Here is a 21,078-nt window from a genome sequence, read left to right as displayed (position 1 = left end):
CATGTCATTGGGTGAGCATCCTGTCTGCTCCCCTCGGCCATTGTACTACGCTCCTTGCTGCCTTTTGAGGCTATCACACTACTCTGTAATGCCTCCTGCAGCATCATGGCAGTCCTGGTGATCAGGTGTTTCATGGAGAGCTGTTTGTCCCAGTCAGCAAATGCCATGGGTTGGGTACAGTGCACCCACGCAGCCCAGGGTGAGCAGTGTGATGTAGGTGGGCAAAGGCTGGCACTGGCTCAACAGGGGAGTAGAGGGGGCGAAATGGCACTGATGTCAATGGAGCCATAGATGCTGACACCGACAAAAAATCTGGCCCGATGAAAGCCTTTCAACCTGCACCTTGTGTCATGCACAGGGGTGGAGCCTGCAGATCTGCTGGGCCTATGCCCTGTGTGAAGTTGTTTCATGTTGTGCAAAACATTGCAGTCTCAGTGTGGCGGCATTTGGTGCTTACTTTGCATGGGTGTGAGTGACAGCTCCCAGCCCAGGTCAGTGTGGAATCTGTCCCACAGACTCTTGGCTGCTATAATGGGAGAAGCACGATTGTCTCTGAAGCCCTTTGAGCCCCCAGGTTGGGCCCAGTGGTGCCCCACCCTGATGCAGATTCACTTCACACAGCTTGAGCTGCATGAGTGTCCATGGCCTTCCCTGGTGCTGTTTGGTGGTCTTCACAGGAGGGAGTTGTATTGGGACAGGCTAGTAACTGCTGCCTGGTGTTGCATAGGTATTATAGGGTGTACCTGAGAGACAGCTCTTCGCCACTGAAACCCCTGTGCCTGATAGGGTGACTGAGGAGACAATCAGGATCTAGAGCTAAATGTTACCTCCCTGCCATCACCTAGACTGTAGTGGCTGGTTTCATAGTACCCATGATGACCAAGCACCCATCTCTGCATTCTCTTCTCCCCTACAGTCTCTGGACAGCCTCGGCACATCTGAAGACACGAGATCAAAGAGACATTCAACCTCTGACCTCTCGGACGTGACTTTCAGCGATGTGAGGAAAGAGGGCTGGCTCCACTACAAACAGATCCTCACCGAAAAGGGAAAGGTGTGTACTTGCTGAACAACAGTCCCAGGCCACAGGGAGGGTGCTGGGCATGGTGATGTAGAGGCGGGAAGCCCCTTTGTGCAGATATTTGTGGTCTACCTTAAAAAAACCTTAGTCTCTATCCCCTCCCACCTGGGACTCCCAGAGTGTTTTGTAGACATAAATGAACCAAGCCATGTAGCACCCAGGTTCAGGTTGGCAGTAGTCATGAAAACTGAGGCATGGCAAGGTAAGGTCACAGGTCAAGGTCAATACTGGAGACAGGATTAGAACCTAGCAGCCCTGCTTACCGCAAGGTTGTGCCCCCCTTGCAGATCCCCAAAGAGAAGCCAGGAGTCCTGTGCCCTTAGTATTCCTGCATTAACCACTAGACCTCAGCCTCATTGCAGAGCTGGGGATAGAACCCAGGAGTCCTGACTCCCAGAGTGTCCCAAGAAAATCTCTTTTTGCCTGACTCTCTTCCTTTGTGTTAGCCCAGGTGAAAAGGGAGAAGAGGAGGGTATCCACTGTGAAATTTAGCTTGGTGAAGGGAGCCAGGGGGCAGGGGGAAAGGAATGATGGGTGGTGATGAAGGCAGTTTCCCATGGCAGCATGTTCACTAGTGCCAGCACCTCACAGGTGGCAAACCCCAGGAGACTGTGCTGTGCTGTGATCACATGAAGCTTGGTCTGTGACACTTCCCAAAGGTAAGGGTCTCAATCCTGTGAGAGCAAGCAGGGCTGGAAGTGGGGGTAAGCACCAGGAGGAAGGGTGTGTAGAGGGGAGCTGAAAGAATCTGGATCCTGAGCTATAGGGATAGGCAGGGTGGGGCTGTAGAACAGCCAGGGAGATGCAGCCCAGTGAGTGATGGCTGTCAGGATGGCAGAGCATCCCTGTGCTTACAGGGGCAGAAACTGGAGACCTCCTGTGGTCTCTCAGTATCATCAGGGGCCCTGGATGCACAGCACAGAGGAACGGAAAGCATAGGACTTGGGACCTGCTGCAGTGGGGTTATCCAGGAGACAAAGGCTTGGGAACAGAGCCCTTCCCCCACTACTCCCCAAAACTTTGCCTTCCTGGAAACTCTGCTGTGAGCCCAGCCGGGGAGATTAACCCTGCAGCCTTTAATTGGCTGTGAATAATTGATAGGGCAATTACCACGGCAGCATCCAGGCAGGGGCTGGCATCTGCCTTAAGAGTGGGGTGTGGTGCAGGGGTAGGCGTCTTTCCAGGAAGCCTTTGGCTTTCACACTTTGTGTGAGAATGCAGCAGTGTTGGGGGTTAGATTGAGATGAAAGCCCCCTGAGCAGATCCTGCTTCTGGTTCACAGGGCCAGAGGTTCAAGGAGGTGGGAGGGCTGGACCCCTGCTTGGAGATCATAGTTCACCTCCTATCAATGAAAAACCAAAGACATGGGGGAAGAATCTGAGAGAAGGGCTAGGCAGTTCCTGGTGGAGTCCTGCAGGATCCCCTTGTACCCTCAGCCCCCAGGATGGATGCTGGAGAGAGAACAGTATGATGACCATGTTGTCTGGGCTGGGTTCTGGAGAAGGGGGTTCTGTGCTGTGAGTGTTATGCTCATGGTGCTGCTGCTGTCTGCCTCTGAATACACACTTGGAAAGTGATCTGCCCTGGCCAGGATTCATAGCAGCTGGGTCCAGGTTGAGGGTGCAGTTTGCACCTGCGTGAAGTTTCTGGGGTTGTACAGCTGGCAGTGCTCTGAGCCCATGCCTACATCTGGGCTCAGCATCGTTGCCCCAAGTGCCTTGTGGGCCTGGGAGTGCAGGCATAGGGGGCACTGCTCAGCATCTGCCCTAGGCCAATGTAGGCAGCTGGCAAGGCCAGGTTCAGGGCAGTTCCTGAGAGGCAGCAGGGAGCTAGGGCTGGCTCTGCCATGAAGCTGAGTAGCGTGGTGCCTCGGTCATTGCTAGGGCCAGTGCCAAGGCTGGTGGCAGTGCCCTGTGTCCCAATCTGGCTAAAGAGGATCTCTGAGTTGGCACTCACTGCCTTTCTCTTCTCTCTACAGAAAGTTGGTGGGGGCATCCGGCAGTGGAAGCGGGTCTTCGCCGTTCTCCGTGCCCACTCCCTCTACCTCTGCAAGGACAGGCGGGAGGCCGTGGCCTACGCCCCGCCCCAAGGTGAGGAGGAGCAGCCGATCAGCATCCGAGCGTGCCTGGTGGACATTTCCTACAGCGAGACCAAGAGGAAGCACGTCTTCCGGCTGACGACCGCTGACTTCTGTGAATATCTCTTTCAGGCAGAGGATCGGGACGACATGCTGGCCTGGATCAAAGTCATCAGGGAGAATAGCAAGGCTGAGGGCGAGGTGAGAGCCAGCATGGGGCTCCTGGATGTCTCCAGGCCTCTGGCTCTTCATAGATGCCCCTGCTGGTGCTAACCTCCTTGGGTCTCTCCAACTATTTGCCTTCCACTGCTCGCCCTAGCACAGGGCTGGCCAAGGCAGCCTGTAGTTGTCCAGCCAAAAGGAGTGGCCTGCAGGGACCCCAAGTCCCATGCTGTGCTCTGCTTTGCTCCTGAGCTGGAGGACTGTGCAGGGACTCTGGATATCATGCTCCACTCCTTCCTAAACAGCCAGCCCCCTGCTGTGTGCGGGGAGCAGGAGCACGCTTGCGCCGCACAACTGCATCAACGAACGGAAAGGCTCAGGCTCCTTTGTCGCACATCCTATTGGGGAACCATGTTTTTCGTGGTGGGGGCCTCTCCATTCCCATCATTTTGTCCTTTTCTTGCTCCATGTGTGGCTGTTTCTCCCTCCATAGCAGGCAGTGACGTCAGGGCTGGGTGGTGTGTGCGTTGGAGAGGGAGATGTTGGCAGAAGGCAGCAGTATGCAGAGGCAGAAGCCATGGGTCCCAGGCTGCTCTCTCAGAACCCCTCTCCTGCTACCTCTTGTTACTCAGGGGACAGATTTGAGCAGGCCAGCTGGTCATCTGAGCTGCTGTGTCCCCCAGTGCCCTCCTGCACTGCTCTGTACACCCTTAAGCTTCAGTCCCTGGGTGTCAAGAGGGCCTGACCTCTGTCCCTTGGAAGACAGAGATGCTGGAGATCTTGCTTCCTTGGCACTGAGCTGCACTCCTATCTGGGCATGAGGCTGGCGATTTCACTAGTGTAGGGTGACCTCTGCCGGTCAGAGGGATAACAGCTTGCAGTTCCAGGCCACATGCAAGGTGCCTTCCATAAAGGCCGGGCTGTTATAGTGCATCCCCTCTGATTGCTCGCTGTGCAGTCCCATTTCCAGAGCAGCCCTGCCTCTTGCCTTAGGCACAAGAGTGTGATTGGAGATTCAGGCCATAGCCTGGGGGGCAGGAGATGCCAGAGTGGGTTCAGCAGGGCCTGTGAATAGTCACATGCAATCAGGCACTTGGCCTGCTCTCCCAGCAGGAGTTGGCTGTGAGTTCCCTTAAATTATAGAGAAGATTCAGCCTGGCTCTGGCCACACTGTAGGCCTGTGCCCTGGGACCTAGCTGTGCCTAACTGCTTGCTGTAGGCATGGGAGCTGCCCTATGGTCCTGCCTGGCTGTAGGTGCCCCGTAGTTTTGGGAGCTTCACTGAAATCCATGCCCAGCCATAGGCACCTTGTAGGCAAGATTGCTGCCCTGAGGTCCATGCCCAGTAGTTGGCATGCAGCAGGCACAGAAACTGCCCTGAGGTCAGTGCCTGGCTATAAGCACCCTGTAGGCATAGAAGCTGGCCCAAGGTCTGTACCTAGCTGTAGGCATGTTATAGGTGTGGGAATTCTGCTGAGGTCTGTGCTCAGCTGAAGATGCTCTGTAGGTGTGAGAGTTGGTCTGAGGTCCATACACAGATGTAGACACGTACATGTGGGAGCTGGCCTAAGATTTGTGCCCAGCTGTAGGTGCCTCCTGTGCTGAGGCCCATACCTGGCTGTAGGCATACTGTAGGTGTGGGGGTTGCCCTGAGGCAAGTGCTTGGTTGTAAGGGCCCTCTGTGTGGCAGCTGCTCTTTAGGCATACTGTAGCCATGAGAGCTACCCTAATATCAATGCTTGGCTGTAGGTGCCCTGGAGGTATGAGATCTGCCCCACAATCCATGCTCAGCTAAGGCATGCTGCAGGCATGGGAACTGCACCACAGTATGAGTCTAGCTGTAGGCCTGGGAGTTACCTGAGATCTGTGCCCATCTGTAGGCATGATGTAGGTGTGGGAGCTCCCTAATGTCCATGCTGTGCTATACACCCACTGTAGGGGTGGGAGCTGCTCTGAATTCCATACCTAGCTCTAGGCACACTCTAGATGTTGGAACTAGTCTGAGATCTGTGCCCAGCTGTAGGTGCCCTGTAGATGTGGGAGCTGCCCCATGGTCCATGGATGGCTGTAGGCATGCTGCAAGCATAGGGCCTGCTACAAGGTCTGTGCAAGGCTTTAGGGATGCTATAGGTGTGGGAGCTGTTCCAGGTCTATGCCCAGATGTAGGCATGGGAGCTGCCCTATGATCTGTGCCCAAATGTAGGTGCCTTGTACATGAGGAAGCTGTGCTGAGGTCCATGCCTCAGTGTAAGCATTCTGTGGGTATGATAACTGTCCTGAAATCTGTGTCTGGTTGTAAGTATGGTCGAGGTGTGAAAGCTTCCTTGAGGTCTGTGTCCAGCTGTAGGCACACTTTAAGCATGGGAGCAGCCCTGAGGTGCATGCCTGGCTGTAGCCATCCTGTAAGCATGAGAACTGTTCTGGGGTCCTTGCCTGGCAATAGACATGCTGTAGGTATGTGAGCTGTCCTGAGGTGTGAGATCTGTCCCTGGCTGTAGGCACGCTGTAAGTTTGAGAGCTGTGCTAAGGTCCATGCCTGGCTGCAGGCACAATACAGGCATGGGAGCTTCAGTGAGGTCTGTACCAGGCAGTAGACATGCTGTAGGTGTGGGAGCTGGCCCAGAGTCTGGGCTTGGCTCTAGGCATACTATAGGAGTGGGAGATTCTCTTATATTTGTGCCTATCTGTAGGCATGTGGTAGGTTTGGGAGGTGCCCTGATACTGGTTTCTTGCTCTAGGTAAACTGTAGGCTTGGGAACTGCCCTGAATTTGTGCCTGGCTTAGGCCCTGCAGGTGCGGGAGTTCCACTGAGCCTGTGCCTGGCTGTAGGCATGCTGTAGGCACAGAACCTGCCTTGAGATGTATGTCCAGCTGTAGAGGTTTGTTATAGGTGTAGGAGCTACTCTGAGGTCTGTGCCTAGCTGTAGGCACACTCTAGACATGGGAGTTGCCCTGAGGTGTGTGCCTGGCTGTTGGGGCACCACAGTTGTGGGAACTGCTCTGAGGACCATGTGTAGCAAACTATAGCCACTGGAGCTGCCTGAGATACATGCCTAGTGGCTGGTGTGTTATAAGCATGGAACTACTCTGTGTTCTGTGCCAGGTGGTAGGCATGCAGTAGATGTGGGAGCTGCCCTGAGATCTATGCCCAGCAGTATGCTGTATGTTTGAGGATTTCCCCAAAGCCCAAGCCAGATGGTAGATGTTCTGTAGACATGGGAGATGCTGTAATGTCTCTGGTGTGCAATAGGTGTAGGAGCTATGCTGAGGTCTGTGCCTGGCTTTAGGCATACTGTAGTCTTGGCAGGTGCCCTGAAATCTGTCCCTTCCTCTAAGGAAACTATAGGCTTGGGAGCTGCCCTGTGTTTGTGCCAAGTTATAGGTGCCATCTAGGCATGGGAGTTCTGCTGATGTCCTTATACGGGTGTAGACACATAGGAGGCATGGGAGGTGGTCTGTGCTGAGCTGTAGGCATGCTGTAGGTGTGGGAACTGCCCTATGATCTGTGCCCATCTATAGGTGCCCTGTAGGTGCATTGTAGGTCTGGGAGTTGCCCTGACTAGCTGTAGATACACTGCAGTCATGGGAGTTTCCCCATGATCAGTGCCTTGCTGAGGGTACCTGGTAGTTATAGGAGCTACTCTGGGGTCCATGTCTAGCTCTAGGCATTGTGGAGGCATGGGAGCTGCCCTGAGATTTGTTCCCAGCTGTAGGCACACTTTAGGCTGAGGAGCTGCCCCATTATCTATTCCTACGTGCATAGGTATGAGGTGCATAGGTGCTGAGAGCTGTCCTGTGGTCTGTACCCAGCTGTAGGCACACTGTTGATGTAGCACATTTCCTGAGATCTAGGTCTGCCTGTAGGCATGCTGTCAGTTTGGGAGGTGACTCAAAGCCATCCCTGACTAGGCAAGCTGTAGGTGTGGGAGCTACCCTGAGTTCATGCCCAGATTTAGGCACCCTTTAGACGTAGTTCTGCTGAGGTTCGTGCCCAGCTGTAGACATACTGTAGGTGTGAAAGCTGCTCCATGGCCTGTGCTTGGCTGTAGGTGCTCTCTAGGCATGGCAGCTGTCCCATGGTTCATGACTGGCTATAGGCAAGGTGGAAACATAGCAGCTGCCCTGAGAATTGTTCCTGGCTGCAAGCATACTATAGGCATGGAGAGTTGCCTCAAGTTCCCTGTCTAGCTGGAGGCATGCTGTAGGTATGGAAGCTGACCTAAGGTCCATGCCTGGCATGGGAGCTGGCCCAAGGCCTGTGCCAGGCTGTAGGCACACTGTAGATGTGAGAGCTTCCATGGGATCTATGCCAGCCTGTAGGCACCCTGTAGGCTTGGGAGATGACCTGTGGTCCATCCCTGGCTCTAGGCAATTGACTTTACAGACAGTTACCCTGAGTTCATGCCTGGCTTTAGGCACCTTTCTATGTAGGGGTTCTGCTAACATCTGTGCCCAGCTGTAGACATACTGGAGAAGTGAGAGCTGCCCTGTGGTCTGTGCCCAGCTATATTCACACTGTAGGCATGGGAGCTGCCCTATGATCTATGTACAGATGTAGGTGCCCTATGGACATGGGAGCTCCGCTGAAGTCCATGTCCAGCTGTAGGCACCCTGTAGGTGTGGGAGCTGCTTTGAGGTCCATGCCCAGCTGTAGACATGCTGTAGGTATGGGAACTGCTCTGAGGTTGTGCTTGGCTATAGATGCCTTGTAGACATTGGAGTTGCCCTGAGCTTTATACCTGGCTGCAGGTCCCCTGTAAACATGGAAGCTGCTTTGTGGTCTATGCCTGGTTGTAGGCATGCTGTAGGCATGGTAGCTGGCCTCTTATTTGTGCCCAGCTGTAGGTACTCTGTAGGCATAGGAGCTGCCCTGAGATCTGGGCTTGGCTGTAGGCATGCTATAAGCATGGGAGTTTTCACATGATCCATACCTAGTTGTAGGTAGCTTCTAAGCATGGGAGCTACCCTGAGGTGCATACCCAGCTGTAGGCATGCTGCAAGCACGAGAGCTTCTCTGAGGTCCGTGCTTGGCTGTAGGCATGCTCAAGACATCTGGATTATCTTGAGGTCTGTGCCCAGTTGTAGGCCAACTGTGGGCATAGGAGCTTCCCTGAGATCTGTACCTGGCTATCGGCATGCTATAGGTGTGGGAACTTCCTCAAAGTCTGTGCCCAGCTGTAAGCATGCTGAAAATGTGGGAGTTATTGTAAGGTCTGTGGCTAGTTGCAGGCATGCTATAGGCTTGGGAACTGCTCTGAAGTGTGTAGGTGCATACTAGCTCTAGGCATGCTGTAACCATGAGAGCTGTCCTGAGCTCCATGCCTGTATGCTGTAGGAACTGGAGATGCACCAAAGCCAAGAGCGTACTGAGTTGTATTAGCAGGAGTGTCACTTGGAAATCAAGGGAGGTGATTCTTCCAACCATTCAGCACTGGTGAGGCCTTAGGATTGTTGTGTCCAGTTTTGGGACTCACTCTTGAAGAAGGATGTGGACAGTTTGGAAGGAGTCTAGTGCAGAGCAGCAAAAATGATTAGGGGCCTGGGAGGCAAGAATTATGAGGAAAGCCTGAAAAAACTAGGGTTAGTTAGTTTGGAGAAGAGAAGCCTGAGGGGGGATTTGATAACGCTTCAAATACCTGAGGGGCAATTACAGGGAAGATGGAGATAGGCTCTTCTCTATGGCTATAGGTTAAATGACTATGAACAATGGCCCCAAGTGGTAGCAGGGAAAAATTTATGAGGGTGGCCAAGCATCGGAACAGGCTACCTCAAGAAACTGTGTAATCTCCATCCTTGGAAGTTTTCAAGAGCGTGTTAGACAGAAACTTGGCTGGGAACATTTAATCAGCAATGATCCTGCCTTGAGCATGGGGCTGGACTAGATGACATTGTGAGGTCCCTTCCAGCCCCACCTTCCTATGATGCTATGATCTGTCCCTGGCTGTAGGCACACTGCAGGGATGGTAGCTTCCCTCAAGGTTTGTGTCTTGCTGTAGGTATTCTGTAGGTGAGGGAGCTTTGTAGAAATCTATGCCCAGCTGTAGGCATGTTGTAATCATGGGAGTTGCCCTGAGGCAAGTGCCAGCTTTTCCCATGCTATAAGTGTAGGTGATGCCCTGAGGCCTGTGCCCAGCTGTAGGCATGGTAATTACTCTATGGTCTGTGCCCAGCTGTAGGCACAGGAACTGCCCTGAGGTCTGTGCCCAGCTGTATTCACACTGTAGTTGTGGGAGCAGCCCCATGATCCATGCCTAGCTGTAGGTGCCCTGCAGATGTGGGAGCTGCCCCATGGTCCATGCCTAGCTGTAGGTGGCTTGTAGGTTTGAGGGTAGCTCTGAGTTCTGTGGGTGTCTGTAGGTACATTGTAGGCATGGGAACTGCACTGAGGCCTGTATCTGGCAGTAGGCACACTGTAAGCATGGGAGCTGCCCTGAGGTGCATGCCTGGCTGTAGGCATGCTACAAGTGTGGGAACTGCCCTGAGGTCTGTGCCCAGCTGTAGCCACACTGTAAGCTTGGGGTTTGCTAGTGGTCTTTCCCAGCTGCAGGCATGTTGGAGGTGTGAGCTGTCCTGAGATCTAAACCTCGTTGTATATACACTGTAGATATGCGAGCTGCTCTAAGTTTCATGCCCAGCTGCGGTCATGATGTAGGCATGGGAGTCGCCCCAGGGTCCATTGCTGGCTTTAATTATGATGTAGGTTTAGGAGTTACTCTGAAGTCCTTACCTGGCTACAGGCATGCTATAGGTATGGGAGGTTTCCCCAAGGACCGTGTCCAGCAGTTGGCACACTGTAGGCATGGGAGTTGCCCTGAAGTCTTTGTCCTCCTGTAGGCACACCGTAGGCATGGAAGCTGCACTGAGGTCTGTGCCTGGCTGTAGGGCTGGGACCTGGCTCAAGTTCTGTACCCACCAGTAGGCACCCAGTAGGCTTAGGAGGTGCCCCAAGGCCCACCCCTCATCTAGGAGAACTGTAGGCATGGGAACTACCCTGAATTTGTGCCTGACTTAGTGCCCTGTAGTCATGGGAGTTGCCCTGAGATCCGTGCCCAGCTGTAGGCACCCTGTAGGTGGGGGAGCTGCTCTGTAATCTGTGCCTGTCTGTAGGTCCCTGATAGGCATGGGAGCTGCCTTGCTGTCCATGCCCAGCTATATGTATGCTGGAGGCATTGGAGCTGTCTGAGATTTGTTCCTGGCTGTAGGCATGCTGTAGGCATGGGAGCTGCCCAGTGGTCTTGTGCCAGCTGCAGGTATGCTGTAGACATGGGAGCTGCCACAATGTCTATGTCCAGGTGTAGGTGTCCTGTATGTGTGAGAACTGCCCCAAAGTCTGTGCCCAGCTGTGGGCACCCTGTAGGCATGGGAGCTGCTCTGATATCCGTGCCTGGCTGTAGGCACACTGTAGGCTTTAAGGTATTCTTACTCTAGCCTGTCCCTGACTCTAGGCCAAATATAGGCATGGAAGCTGCCCCATGTTCATGCCCAGCTGTTTGTGCCCAGATAGAGGCATCCTCTAGGCATGTGAGTTCCACTGAGGTCCGTGCCCAGCTGTAGACACTAGGGGCATGAGAAATGCCTTGAGGTCTGTCTAGATGTAGCTGCCCTGTAGGCATGGGAGCTGCCATGTGGTCCACGCCCAGTGAAGGCACGGGGGCTGCCCTGAGATTTATGTTCAGCTGTAGGCAGTGTAGGCCTGGGAATTGCCCCACGGTCTGTACCTGGCTATAGGCATGCTGTAGGCATGTCGCAGGCATGGAAACTGCCCTGAAGTCTGCCCAGCTGCAAGCAGGCTGTAGGCGTGGGAGCTGGCCCAAGGTCTGTGCCTGGCTGTAGTCATACTGTAGGTATGGGAGCTACATTGAGGTCCATGCCTGGCTGTAGGTATGGTGTAGGTTTGGAGGTGCCCTGAGGCCCATCCCTGGCTCTAGGCAAGCTGTAGGCATGGCAGCTACCCTGAGTTCATGCCTGGCTTTAGGTACTTTCTGAGCATGGGAGTTCTGCTGAGATTCATGTCTGGTTGTAGACATGCTGAAGATGTGTGAACTGTCCCGTTGTTTGTGCCCAGCTGTAGGCATGGGAGTTGCTCTATGATCTGTGCTCAGCTGTACATGCCCTGTAGGTGTGGGAGCTGTGCTGAGGTCCATGCCCAGCTTTAGGCATGCTATAGGTGTAGGAGCTGCCCCAAAGTCTCTACCCAGCTGTAAGAACCCTGTAAGCATGGGTCCTGCCCTGAAGTGCAAGCCTGTCTCTAGGTTGGCTGCAAGTGTGGGAACTACCCCATGGTCTGTGCCTAGCTGTAGATGCCCTGTAAGTGTGGGAGCTGCTCTCACATCCATGCCTGGCTGTAAACATGCTGTAAGCATGGGAGCTGTCCTGATGTCCCTATTCAGCTGTAGGCATGCTGTAAGCCCAGGAGCTGCCCTGAGTTTTGTGCCCAGAAGTAGGTACACTGTAGGTGTGGGAGCTGCCCTGAGGTCTGTTCCTGGCTGTATGCACTCTGTAGGTGGTGGTGTTGCCCTGAGGTCCTTGTCCAACTGTAGGCATAGGAGCTGCTCTGAGGTCTGTCCTCAGCTCTAGGCATGCTGTAGGTCTGAGAATTGCTTTCAGGCCTGTGCCCAGCTGTAGGCACACTGTAGGTGTGGGTGCTGCCCTGATATCTGTCCCCAGCTATAGGCGTGGGAGCTGCCTCGGGGTCTGTGCCTGGCTGTTGGCATGCTGTAGGTCTGGGAATTGCTTTCAGATGTGTGCCCAGCTGCAGGCATGCTGTAGGCATGGGAGCTGCCCTGAGGTCCATGCCCAGCTGCAGGCACACTGTATGCTTGGGAGGAGCCCTGAGGTCTGTGCCTGCTTGTAGGCACGCTGTAGATGTGGGAGGTGCTCTGAGGTCCATGCCCAGCTGCAGGCTGCCTGTAGGTGTGGGAGCTGCTATAAGGTCTGTGTCTCGCTGTAGGTGCCCTGTAGCTGTGGGAATTGCCCTGAGATCTGTGCCCAGCTGTAGACATGTCTTGCTTGGCTATAGCATACTGTAGGTGTGAGAGCTGCCCCAAGGTCCATTTCTAGTTCTAGGCTCACAGGAGGCATGGGAGCAGCTCTAAGCTTGGGCTGGCCTTAAGGCCCACAAGATGTCCTTAGGTCTGAGTGCAAACTAAGACATGCTGTAAGTATGGAAACTGCACGGTGATCCCTGCCTAGCGCGGGGTTACTGTCATGGTGTGAGGTGCTGTAAAACCTATGCCCAGATCAGGTGTGCTGTGGGGCTACAGTGTTCCCCACAATTCGGTGTCCAGCTCAGGGTACCCTGTAGGGGTGCAAGGTGCTCTCAGTGTCTGCCCATCTTGGGGCAGGCCATAGCAATGCGATGTGCGCTATAGCTTATGACCAGTTTGGGCGCCTTGTTGGGGTTGTGATGTTGCCAAAGTTGGTGTGCATTGAAGGGGTGGAAGATGCTGGAAGGTCTGTGCCCATCTTGGGTTGTGCTGTAAGGAGGGGTTGGAGGATCCCAGTCCAGAACATGCTGTAGTTGTCCTCCCACTGTGCCACGTGCACCCTCCAGGCATCCTATATCTCCCCAGCACTGATGGAGAGTAGAAGAACCAGAAATCCCAGCATCTGAAGGCCTACCCCAACCCATCGTTGTTGTAATGATGCTATAATGGTGTTTGTGGGCAGGAGTCAGTGGTATGAGATGTGCCTCCCCTGTTTCTCAGTGCAGGGATCCAGGTTCTAGTCCCAGGCTAAGCTGCTTTTAAGAACTGGGCAGTTGAATGGGCACAAAGGATGTTGAAGCCAGGCAGAGAGGGCCATGCCCAGGGACTGATGCTGATTTCCCAGAGACTGGGCCCTTGGGATACTGGAGTAATGAGGGGTGGAGCTTTGGCCCTGCCTACCAACGCTCCCCTCCTGGAGATGCAGATCTCTGGGAACTGTGCGTGTCCTCCAGAGGCAGGGGAAGGCATGAGGTGCCCTGTGGCAGGAATTTGCTCAGGCCGGTGAGATGTGTTTGTGTGTTCACCCAGTGACCCCTGTGGCTGATCAGCACTGGCTCAGCCATGCGAAGCAAGGCTGAGATTTTGATACCAGCAGGGATCTCTGTGATAGGGCATGGGCTCAACAGTGATAGAGCCCCATCAGGGGCCAGGTGCTTCTAGGCTGGACTGCGTTGCAGGCCTAGTGCCCCAAATGTACCGTTCTTTCAGTCCTGCCCAGTTGCAGGTGGCACAAGGGAGGCCATCAACGTTCTCTTCTCATGGACAACAGGTGCCCATCAACAAGGAGCATTGGGGGGCAAAATCTCATGGCTGTTGCATCTGGGGAGGACCTCCTGGCCCTGGCATGAGGCCTGGTGTAAGGCTCGGCTCATGGATGAGAGTGCACTCCTTTGGGTCTGACCATGCATGATATGCTCAAGCTCTCCCCTCCCTCTTGTCTTTGTGCCTCTCCAGGACCCCAGCTTTGCAAGCCAAGCACTTATCAACAAGAAGCTGAACGACTACCGGAAAGTGAAGTAAGGATCCCTGAACCTCTGCCTGGCCTGTCGGGACAGAGCACGGCTAGTGGGTGGAGTGCGAGCCTGGCACTAGGGCTGCCTTAGTGCAAGGGCTAGTTTTGCCACAGACATCTGCTCATGTGAACTTGGGCATATCCTTGAGTCTCTCTCAGCCTCTGTTCTCCAGTTCTCCATCTATAATGGGGAGGAGATCACAGCTCTGGTCCTCAGGGACCTGCGAGGGAACTTGCATTAGATACAGACTTTGGTCGCCTCCCAGTGGTGCCCGGGGCCATGGAGGAACAACACATAGCTGAGTTAAAAGACTTCCATAGATGGGAGCAGCTGTGTTCGTAGTGTTCCCTGGTAGAGAACCACTGAAGAATGCTGGGCGGTCCGAGCAGAGTCGCCAGGGCTCTCTGGCAGGGTTTCCTCCGACAGGTTACTTAACCGCTGCGTGACTCCATCCCTGCCTGTAAAATGAGCCATAGCTCTTGGAAGGCTCTGGGTCTTATGAATCCATCTTAAGCGCAGTCCCTGCCAGAGAAGTGGATTGATGTAAGGCCTCGTTTGAACTGGGGCAGTTCCCTCCTGGAGCAGCACTTCCACCGGCTAAGTGCTGAGCTTGGCTCAGCTTCCACAGGGCCATTCCAGATTGGGCTCAATGCTGTGAGCCAAGGCCTAAGTCATGTGAAGTGCATCCCTGGCGGGGTCCTGTGCTGAGTCTGCTGGATCAATGCAAGCTTGATTCTCATTAAACCAGGCAGGGGAGGGGCGAGGCCAGGGGGCAGGTTATTGGGGCCCAGGTTTTGTGAGAGGGTTGGAGAAGGCTGGGCAGGCAGCTGTGCCTGCCTGTGCTCAGGGAGGTAGAATCTGGCTTGTTGTTAACCCAGGCAGAGAGGGACCTTGTACACCGTGCAGGCAGGTCATGGGGATTGCAGCTTTGCATCTCCTGTGGACAGATGCCCCCTAAGGAGGGTTGGACAGCAGGGAACAGTGGCAGACCTGGCATTCACTGGCTACATGATTAAGAGGGGGAGGCGAGTGCAGTGCTGAGCATTATGGGTAAACACCCCGTGAGTGGTTCTCAATGTTTTTAATTTCTGTGGCTGCTCCCAGAATGCATTGTGTTGCAGCTTTGCTCTCAGCACCTGGCCATGCTGCACAGAGGTGGCTGTGGTTCAGCCTGCCTTCAGCATGCTCTGCTTGGCTGAGGGTGAAAGGCCAGGGGGCAGGGTTTCCAGTGTAGGGGCTGTCTGGGTTAAGAGTCCCATCTGCTTTCTCCACAGCCCTCCAGGGACAAAGCCAGACTCATCCCCCAAAGGGTCTCGTGGGCTGGGGATCAAACCGGAGTTCCTAAAACAAACGGGCACATGCGCCCCCCGATCTCCAAGGCAGGACATGGCTGTGACTAAAGGTATGTCCACACACTGGCACCTCTAATGGTGGGTATGGGTTGCCAGGGGTTGTATATCTCCGAGAGGAAGACTACAGTGCAGCGTACAGCTACCCGCCCAGCTCAGGCATTGGCAGTGACCTAGCTGCAGCAGCATGGAGCTCAGCATGGACTCACCTGCCTGGCTTCTCAGATGGTTTTTAGCCTGTGCTAAGTTGTGCCAGCTTAGATATACTTAGAGCACATGCATGTGTATGTGTGGGGGTAGGTCTCTTAGGGGCTGCCTCAAAGCCAGGAGTTCATGTTGTGCAGGAGGAGATGGGTGTGAGGGTCAGTGGGGTATGTCCGAGTGAGGCAGGGGGCAAGGAAGGGAGAATGGATGTGCATGTTGTGGGAAGACCCTTTAGTGAGGGCATTGGGTGACGTGTGCCCTGGCTGAGTGACTCTCCCTGTCAGGGTACGTGGTACTATGGGTATCTGTTTCCCTGGGTCTGGCTCTTTGATGACCAACTCTGTGTTTTGTTTCCAGATGAGAGTGGCTCCCAGAAAGCCCCATGGGGCATTAACATCATGAAAAAGAACAAGAAATCTGCCCCACGGGCTTTTGGAGTGAGGCTTGAGGACTGCCAGCCCGCACCAGACAATAAGGTATATAATTCAGACCCACATCTGTCCTAGGCACCAGGAGGGAGCCAGTGCTGCTGTGACAGCCTGCTATTTTCCCACTGCACAGGCAGGATGAGGGCAGGGGTCTGTCCACTATGAAAGAGTTAATGGTACTTATCATCATTAGACCTCCAGTTTAGATCCCTGGAAAGCTGAGGGCAGGCATCTGCTTGTCCCAGTGCTGGAGTCAGGCTGTTTGCAGACTCAGGCAGGCAGTGGGCATGCCTGGGGAGTGACTACAGCTCCAGCAGACAGACCAAAACTAGCTGTAACCCAGCCAAGCTGGGTACTGCCAGCAGCAGATTCTTAGTGGCACAGAGCACCTTCCTCTGTCATTGGGACTGTCAGGGGTTGGACCCTACCTTGGGGACCCCCTCCAGTCCTCTGTTCCCCCCTCTCTTGTGCCAAGGCCCATGGGCTGAAGCTCCATACAGTCATGAGGAGGAGGAATTGAACAGGGCTTCCCTGGGATAATTTAGGAAGCTCTGGCCTGGCCACAGCTATTGTTTCTGGGGAATTCATCTATGTGATGAGTTGGGCAGTATTAGCTAGCAGTAGCCACAGCCTTTTGCTCTGCCCCTTGCCCTCTGTTCCCAAAAGGTCCAGCTGATCATTACCTCCAGCCTTGCCTTCCCATCCGCTCTGGGTTTGTCCTGATAGGAATGAGTGTGGAAAGGTGGAATTGACTGCCCTCACTACCTCTTGGCTGGGGTAGATCTAGCAGCTGCAGCTTGCTCGCTCCCTCCCCCCCTGCTCCATGCCTCTTCTAACATCTGGCAGCTGCAGCCTCCAGCTGTGCCCATGTCTGACACAGCCTTTTTAATACCTGTCAGCCCCAGTGCCGGCTGTGTCTGTCCGAATCCCCCTGCCCACTTCACATCTGGCAGCCACAGCCTCCAACTGTCTCCCTGACTCACCTCCTTTAACATGCAGCAGCTGTGAGTCCAAGTGTGCCCCCTCCCACACAGGCCTTCCCAATCTCCCATCTAGTGTTGCCTCCTTCAGGCCATCTCTGTTCCCTGCAGAACATTCCCTTGATCGTGGAGGCCTGCTGCAAAGTGGTGGAAGACAAGGGCCTCGAGTACATGGGCATCTACCGGGTGCCGGGTAACAACGCCATGGTGTCTAGCTTGCAGGAGCAGCTCAACAAGGGGGCCACTGAGATCAACCTGCAGGATGAGGTACAGAGTTGGCAAGATCTTGGCTGTCCCCTGGCCCAGCACAGCCCCTGCCCAACATGCTCCTTGTCCAGCGGCAGCATCCTGTCCTGTGGCACGTGGCTGGTCAGAAATGGAGCCTTCACAAGCAACCACACACAGGGCCGGCAAAGCACACACTGAGAGGGCAGGAAGGAGGGAGCAGTGACAGGAATAGAAAGTGGTGTGTGTGTATGTGCAGACATGCTTGTGTGTGTGCTTGCATATGAGTGCCCATGGCATGTGTGTGTGTGTGTGGCAGGGGTGTACTTTGTCTTGCCTTTGGCTAGTGACCTCTCCCCAGTGGGCTGTGCTTGCCAGTGGGTTGGTGTCAGCCCCACTGCTGTGCTGCTGACACCTGCTTCTTTTCCTGTGCACTGCCTATGTCCCAGCTGGGCTGGGGGCTCCCACTCCTGCATTTGAAATGGGGATCTCAGGTTCTGGCCCCAAACAGCCATCCCAGCTGCAACTCTGCTGGAATTCCTTCTAGCCTTTGGGTGGGAGAAGGGCCCGTGCTCAGGCTGTCTTCTCTGTCTGAGTGTAGCAGATTCTCCACTTAGCTTGGCCCCAAGTGCAAGTCCCTGGGGTGTCTCGCAAGCCCTGGGCTCAGCAATTTCCCCCGACAGTGCTGGGCAGCCCAGCCGATGTAAGCTTAGCCTGGTTTTGGCCTTCCCACCTCAGGCACATCACCCTCCCCTGGTTCTGAGTGTCTCCTTCTCTCCCCGCAACAGAGGTGGCAGGACCTGAATGTCATCAGCAGCCTGTTGAAATCCTTCTTCCGAAAGCTCCCGGAGCCCCTGTTCACAGATGGTGAGTTGGGTTTGCACTCCCTGTATGTACACGGGTATGTGCCCCTCACGGTTGAAGAGCTGTATGCTGGCATCCTGCTTTCCCTGCCAGATGCAACCCTCTCTCTGTCTCTGTGGAATCACGGCCCAGCAAGACCAGAGCTTGGTCCTTGGGTGGCTCTTGTATGGTCCTTGGAGAACCATGGTTGCCTGTGGCCTGAGACCCAGAAGGACCCCCACTCTGCTGGACACTCCCAGCTGACCCCCCCTCCCTCTCTTCATTTCCTCTTGGAAAAACCTTGGGCCTTGTGGCCTTTCTGCATTTGCTGCTGCTGCACCCGTGCTGAGCCTGAGCCCATGGGTATCTCATTGTCTACAAAAGGGGAGTGCAGCTCAGTGCTTTCTTCTAGGACAGGATCCTACTCTGGGGCCCGGGCCTATCCTGGGGAAGGGTGTCCTTTTCAGCCAGTTCTGCCTGTCTGTGCCCTGTTCTTCCCTTGTCACTAGGTTCTTATGTGTCACCTGCCTGCCCTACTCTGTAAAGGTCCAGCGTCCAACCTGCCCCCTCTGAATTGGCAGGTCCCTATTTGTGCCTCAGTCTGACCACCCCCCTGGGTGGTCTGTCCCCCATCCTCCCTCTACCTGCTCCTCTCCAGCTGTCCTTCTGCACTAGTCTGTGTCGCTGAGCCCTCCCTCTGTCTATCCATTGCCCAGACCCTTCCATTTGCTCCCTTGTCTGCCCGTGCTACCTGCAGCCAGCCCCCTCATTGTGCTGCAGCCTTCTGTCCTTGCCTGTATTCTGTGCATACCTATGCCCATGCAGGCACACAGCCTGCCTGCCAGGCCCTTGATCCCTGTCTCCAGGTATAATGAGGGTGTGGGAGGGCAGCACTTGTACTTTTCCTGGCAGCACTGCTGAGCCTGCTGGGTGCATATCTGGCTTTCAGATAAGTACAACGACTTCATTGAAGCCAACCGGATAGAAGATGCCAGTGAGAGGATGAGGACCTTGCGGAAACTGGTATGGGAATACCGGACCCTGAATGAACCTTGCGGGGTGGGAAGAGCCCTCTGCCATCACCAGGACCACCCCCACTCCCCTGGGCAGAGAGGAGGTGCCACCTGCATCCAGAAACAATTCCCCTTCTCTTTCTGGGTTTAGCCATATCATCATGGGGGGATCCCAGGCCTTTCTGGGAGCTGGAGGAGGATATTTGCCTTAGTCCTTGTTTTCTCTGATAGCTGCCTGAGCTGGTCTAGAAGCAGCTTTGGCTGTGATCTCCCTTCTGGGGAGATTGGGGAAGATGCTTTATGCAGCGCTGGGGTGCAGAGGGAGCCAAACCAGGATGGGGAGGGTTTGCAGCAAGAAAGTAATGGGGCTAAGATCAACAGTGGAGCTATGAGTGGGGCTGTGGTCAGCAGGGGGTGCCAGGCCTCTTCAAGGCTGGCAGAGCTCTCACATGGCAGCTCTGTGCCCTGCAGATCCGGGACCTGCCAGGACACTACTACGAGACACTCAAGTTTCTTGTGGGGCACTTGAAGACAATCGCTGATCACTCAGAGAAGAACAAGGTACCATTGCTACTAACTGGCTCCAAGAGGCAGCGAGCCCATGGGCCTCCACAGTCAAGTCCAGTGCTCTAGGGCAGTGGTTCTCGACCTCTTTTGGACCAGGACTCATTTGTAAATATTGATGGCCAGCCCTGACCCAGTGCCCCTCACTCCTGACCCACTGCTCCCCACTCCCAGGCCCCAGCCCCCCAGTTTGTGGGGCAGGGGGTGGGTGTGTGGAGCAGGTGGGAGGCATGAGGGGGGCCCCAAGCAGCCCCTTGCAGGCTGGAACTCTGCCAGCCTGCAAGGGAGAAGCTGCGGTTTCCCACATTTTTTTCCTTTAAAGGAGAATCCATTTTTAAAGTTTGTTTGTGACCTTTTCATATTCTTGTGACCCACTTTTGGGTCATGACCCATGGGTTGAGAGAGGCTGGTCTAGGGAGCGGGTCCCCAGCATTGGAGACCATGGGTTCAGGATCATGGGGCCTCTCCCAGCAGGGCTGGCAGGGGAGAACAGGGCTAGGGAGCCATGCAAGGGTGTCCAGGAGGGTTTGGAAGTGAATTTCTAGAGCAGCACCACATACTATCGTGTGGAAGAGATCCCTCAGTGCTTTGCAGCCACCTGAGCTCATGGCAGGCCATGGGCTTCACGTCTGTCATATATGCTTCTTCCACGTTTGTCATGTGGATGCAGCGCATGGGGCAACAGAGGGACATACCCATATGGGAGGTCTGTGAGAGAGCAGGAGTGTGAGCCTCAGCCCTGCCGTGCCTTTCTGGACAGGGAAGCAAGGCCTGAAAGCTCACTAGAGAGGGAGGCAGCATGGGCTTGTGCTGCCCAGTGCTGCAGCAGTGACTGCTAGTGCAATTACTGTGTTGGATGTGATGAAAGTGGGTGAGAAGGGGCCATGACAGGGCAGAGGGAAGGACTGGGTGGTGTTTGCATGGCCGTCCCCTCCTGCCCTGAGCCCAGGCTGTCTGTGGAGTTAGATTCTCTTGCTCAAGTCCTCCCTCTTGGCTCACCTTGCCAGGGGTGACTAAGGGGGGGCTGGCCAGGGCATTCTAACCCCCATGTCCTGTTGCAGATGGAGCCCAGGAACCTGGCTCTAGTGTTTGGCCCAACGCTAGTCCGGACATCTGAGGACAACATGACAGACATGGTGACACACATGCCAGACCGCTACAAAATTGTGGAAACCCTCATCCAGCATGTAAGGGATCTGTGTGCAGGCCCCATCCCATCCCCAAACACTGCAAAGCCAGGGGTGGGTGGTGGGAGGTGGGGAGCATAGCATGGCCTAAACCAGGGATAGGGAAAGATAGGAGCAGGGGCAGGGCAGAAGCAAGAGTGTGTTGGTATGTGGGGGATGCATAGGGGCACAGAGGGGGTCTGACTGGTGGGTGAGTGGACTGTTAGTCAGGGCTGAGCCACGTATGGAGGCACAAGGGGAGGTGGGTGAGGGCTGTGGCAGGGGTACTTTAGGAGGGGCTTCTGAGGGCAACTGTTCCCCAAAGACCCTGACCTGTGGCCTCACCCACACTCTGATCCCTCTCCTGTCATCTCCCCACAGTCCAACTGGTTCTTCAGCGACAAGGAGGACAAGGGAGAGAAGGTGAGTCATGTGGCCAGCCTGGTTTCACAGGGAAGGGGGAAGAGGCAACAGCCTGAGGGCACC

The 21,078-nt window shown here is 54.9% G+C and overlaps 1 protein-coding gene across 4 annotated transcripts in view; it reads left to right on the top strand.

Annotated features, from left to right (window-relative positions):
• The window catches only part of ARHGAP23 (Rho GTPase activating protein 23), a 114,395-nt gene that overhangs the window by 75,579 nt on the left and 17,738 nt on the right, over positions 1-21,078 (top strand). For 3 of the 4 annotated variants that reach the window (XM_019507758.1, XM_019507743.1, XM_019507767.1), the window contains 11 exons: positions 917-1,054; positions 3,060-3,359; positions 13,762-13,823; positions 15,095-15,222; positions 15,731-15,849; positions 16,893-17,048; positions 17,795-17,873; positions 18,799-18,872; positions 19,334-19,423; positions 20,488-20,613; positions 20,974-21,015. In XM_019507758.1, the coding sequence (XP_019363303.1) occupies positions 917-1,054; positions 3,060-3,359; positions 13,762-13,823; positions 15,095-15,222; positions 15,731-15,849; positions 16,893-17,048; positions 17,795-17,873; positions 18,799-18,872; positions 19,334-19,423; positions 20,488-20,613; positions 20,974-21,015 (1,314 nt within the window). The remainder of the gene's footprint in view (positions 1-916; positions 1,055-3,059; positions 3,360-13,761; positions 13,824-15,094; positions 15,223-15,730; positions 15,850-16,892; positions 17,049-17,794; positions 17,874-18,798; positions 18,873-19,333; positions 19,424-20,487; positions 20,614-20,973; positions 21,016-21,078) is intronic. The other variant, XM_019507751.1, reaches the window with a different exon arrangement.

This window comes from Gavialis gangeticus, unplaced genomic scaffold (genome assembly GCF_001723915.1).
Source record: "Gavialis gangeticus isolate Ggan-Ray unplaced genomic scaffold, GavGan_comp1, whole genome shotgun sequence".
In the NCBI taxonomy this organism is placed as follows: domain Eukaryota; kingdom Metazoa; phylum Chordata; order Crocodylia; family Gavialidae; genus Gavialis; species Gavialis gangeticus.
This window is presented reverse-complemented; position numbering and strand designations above follow the sequence as displayed.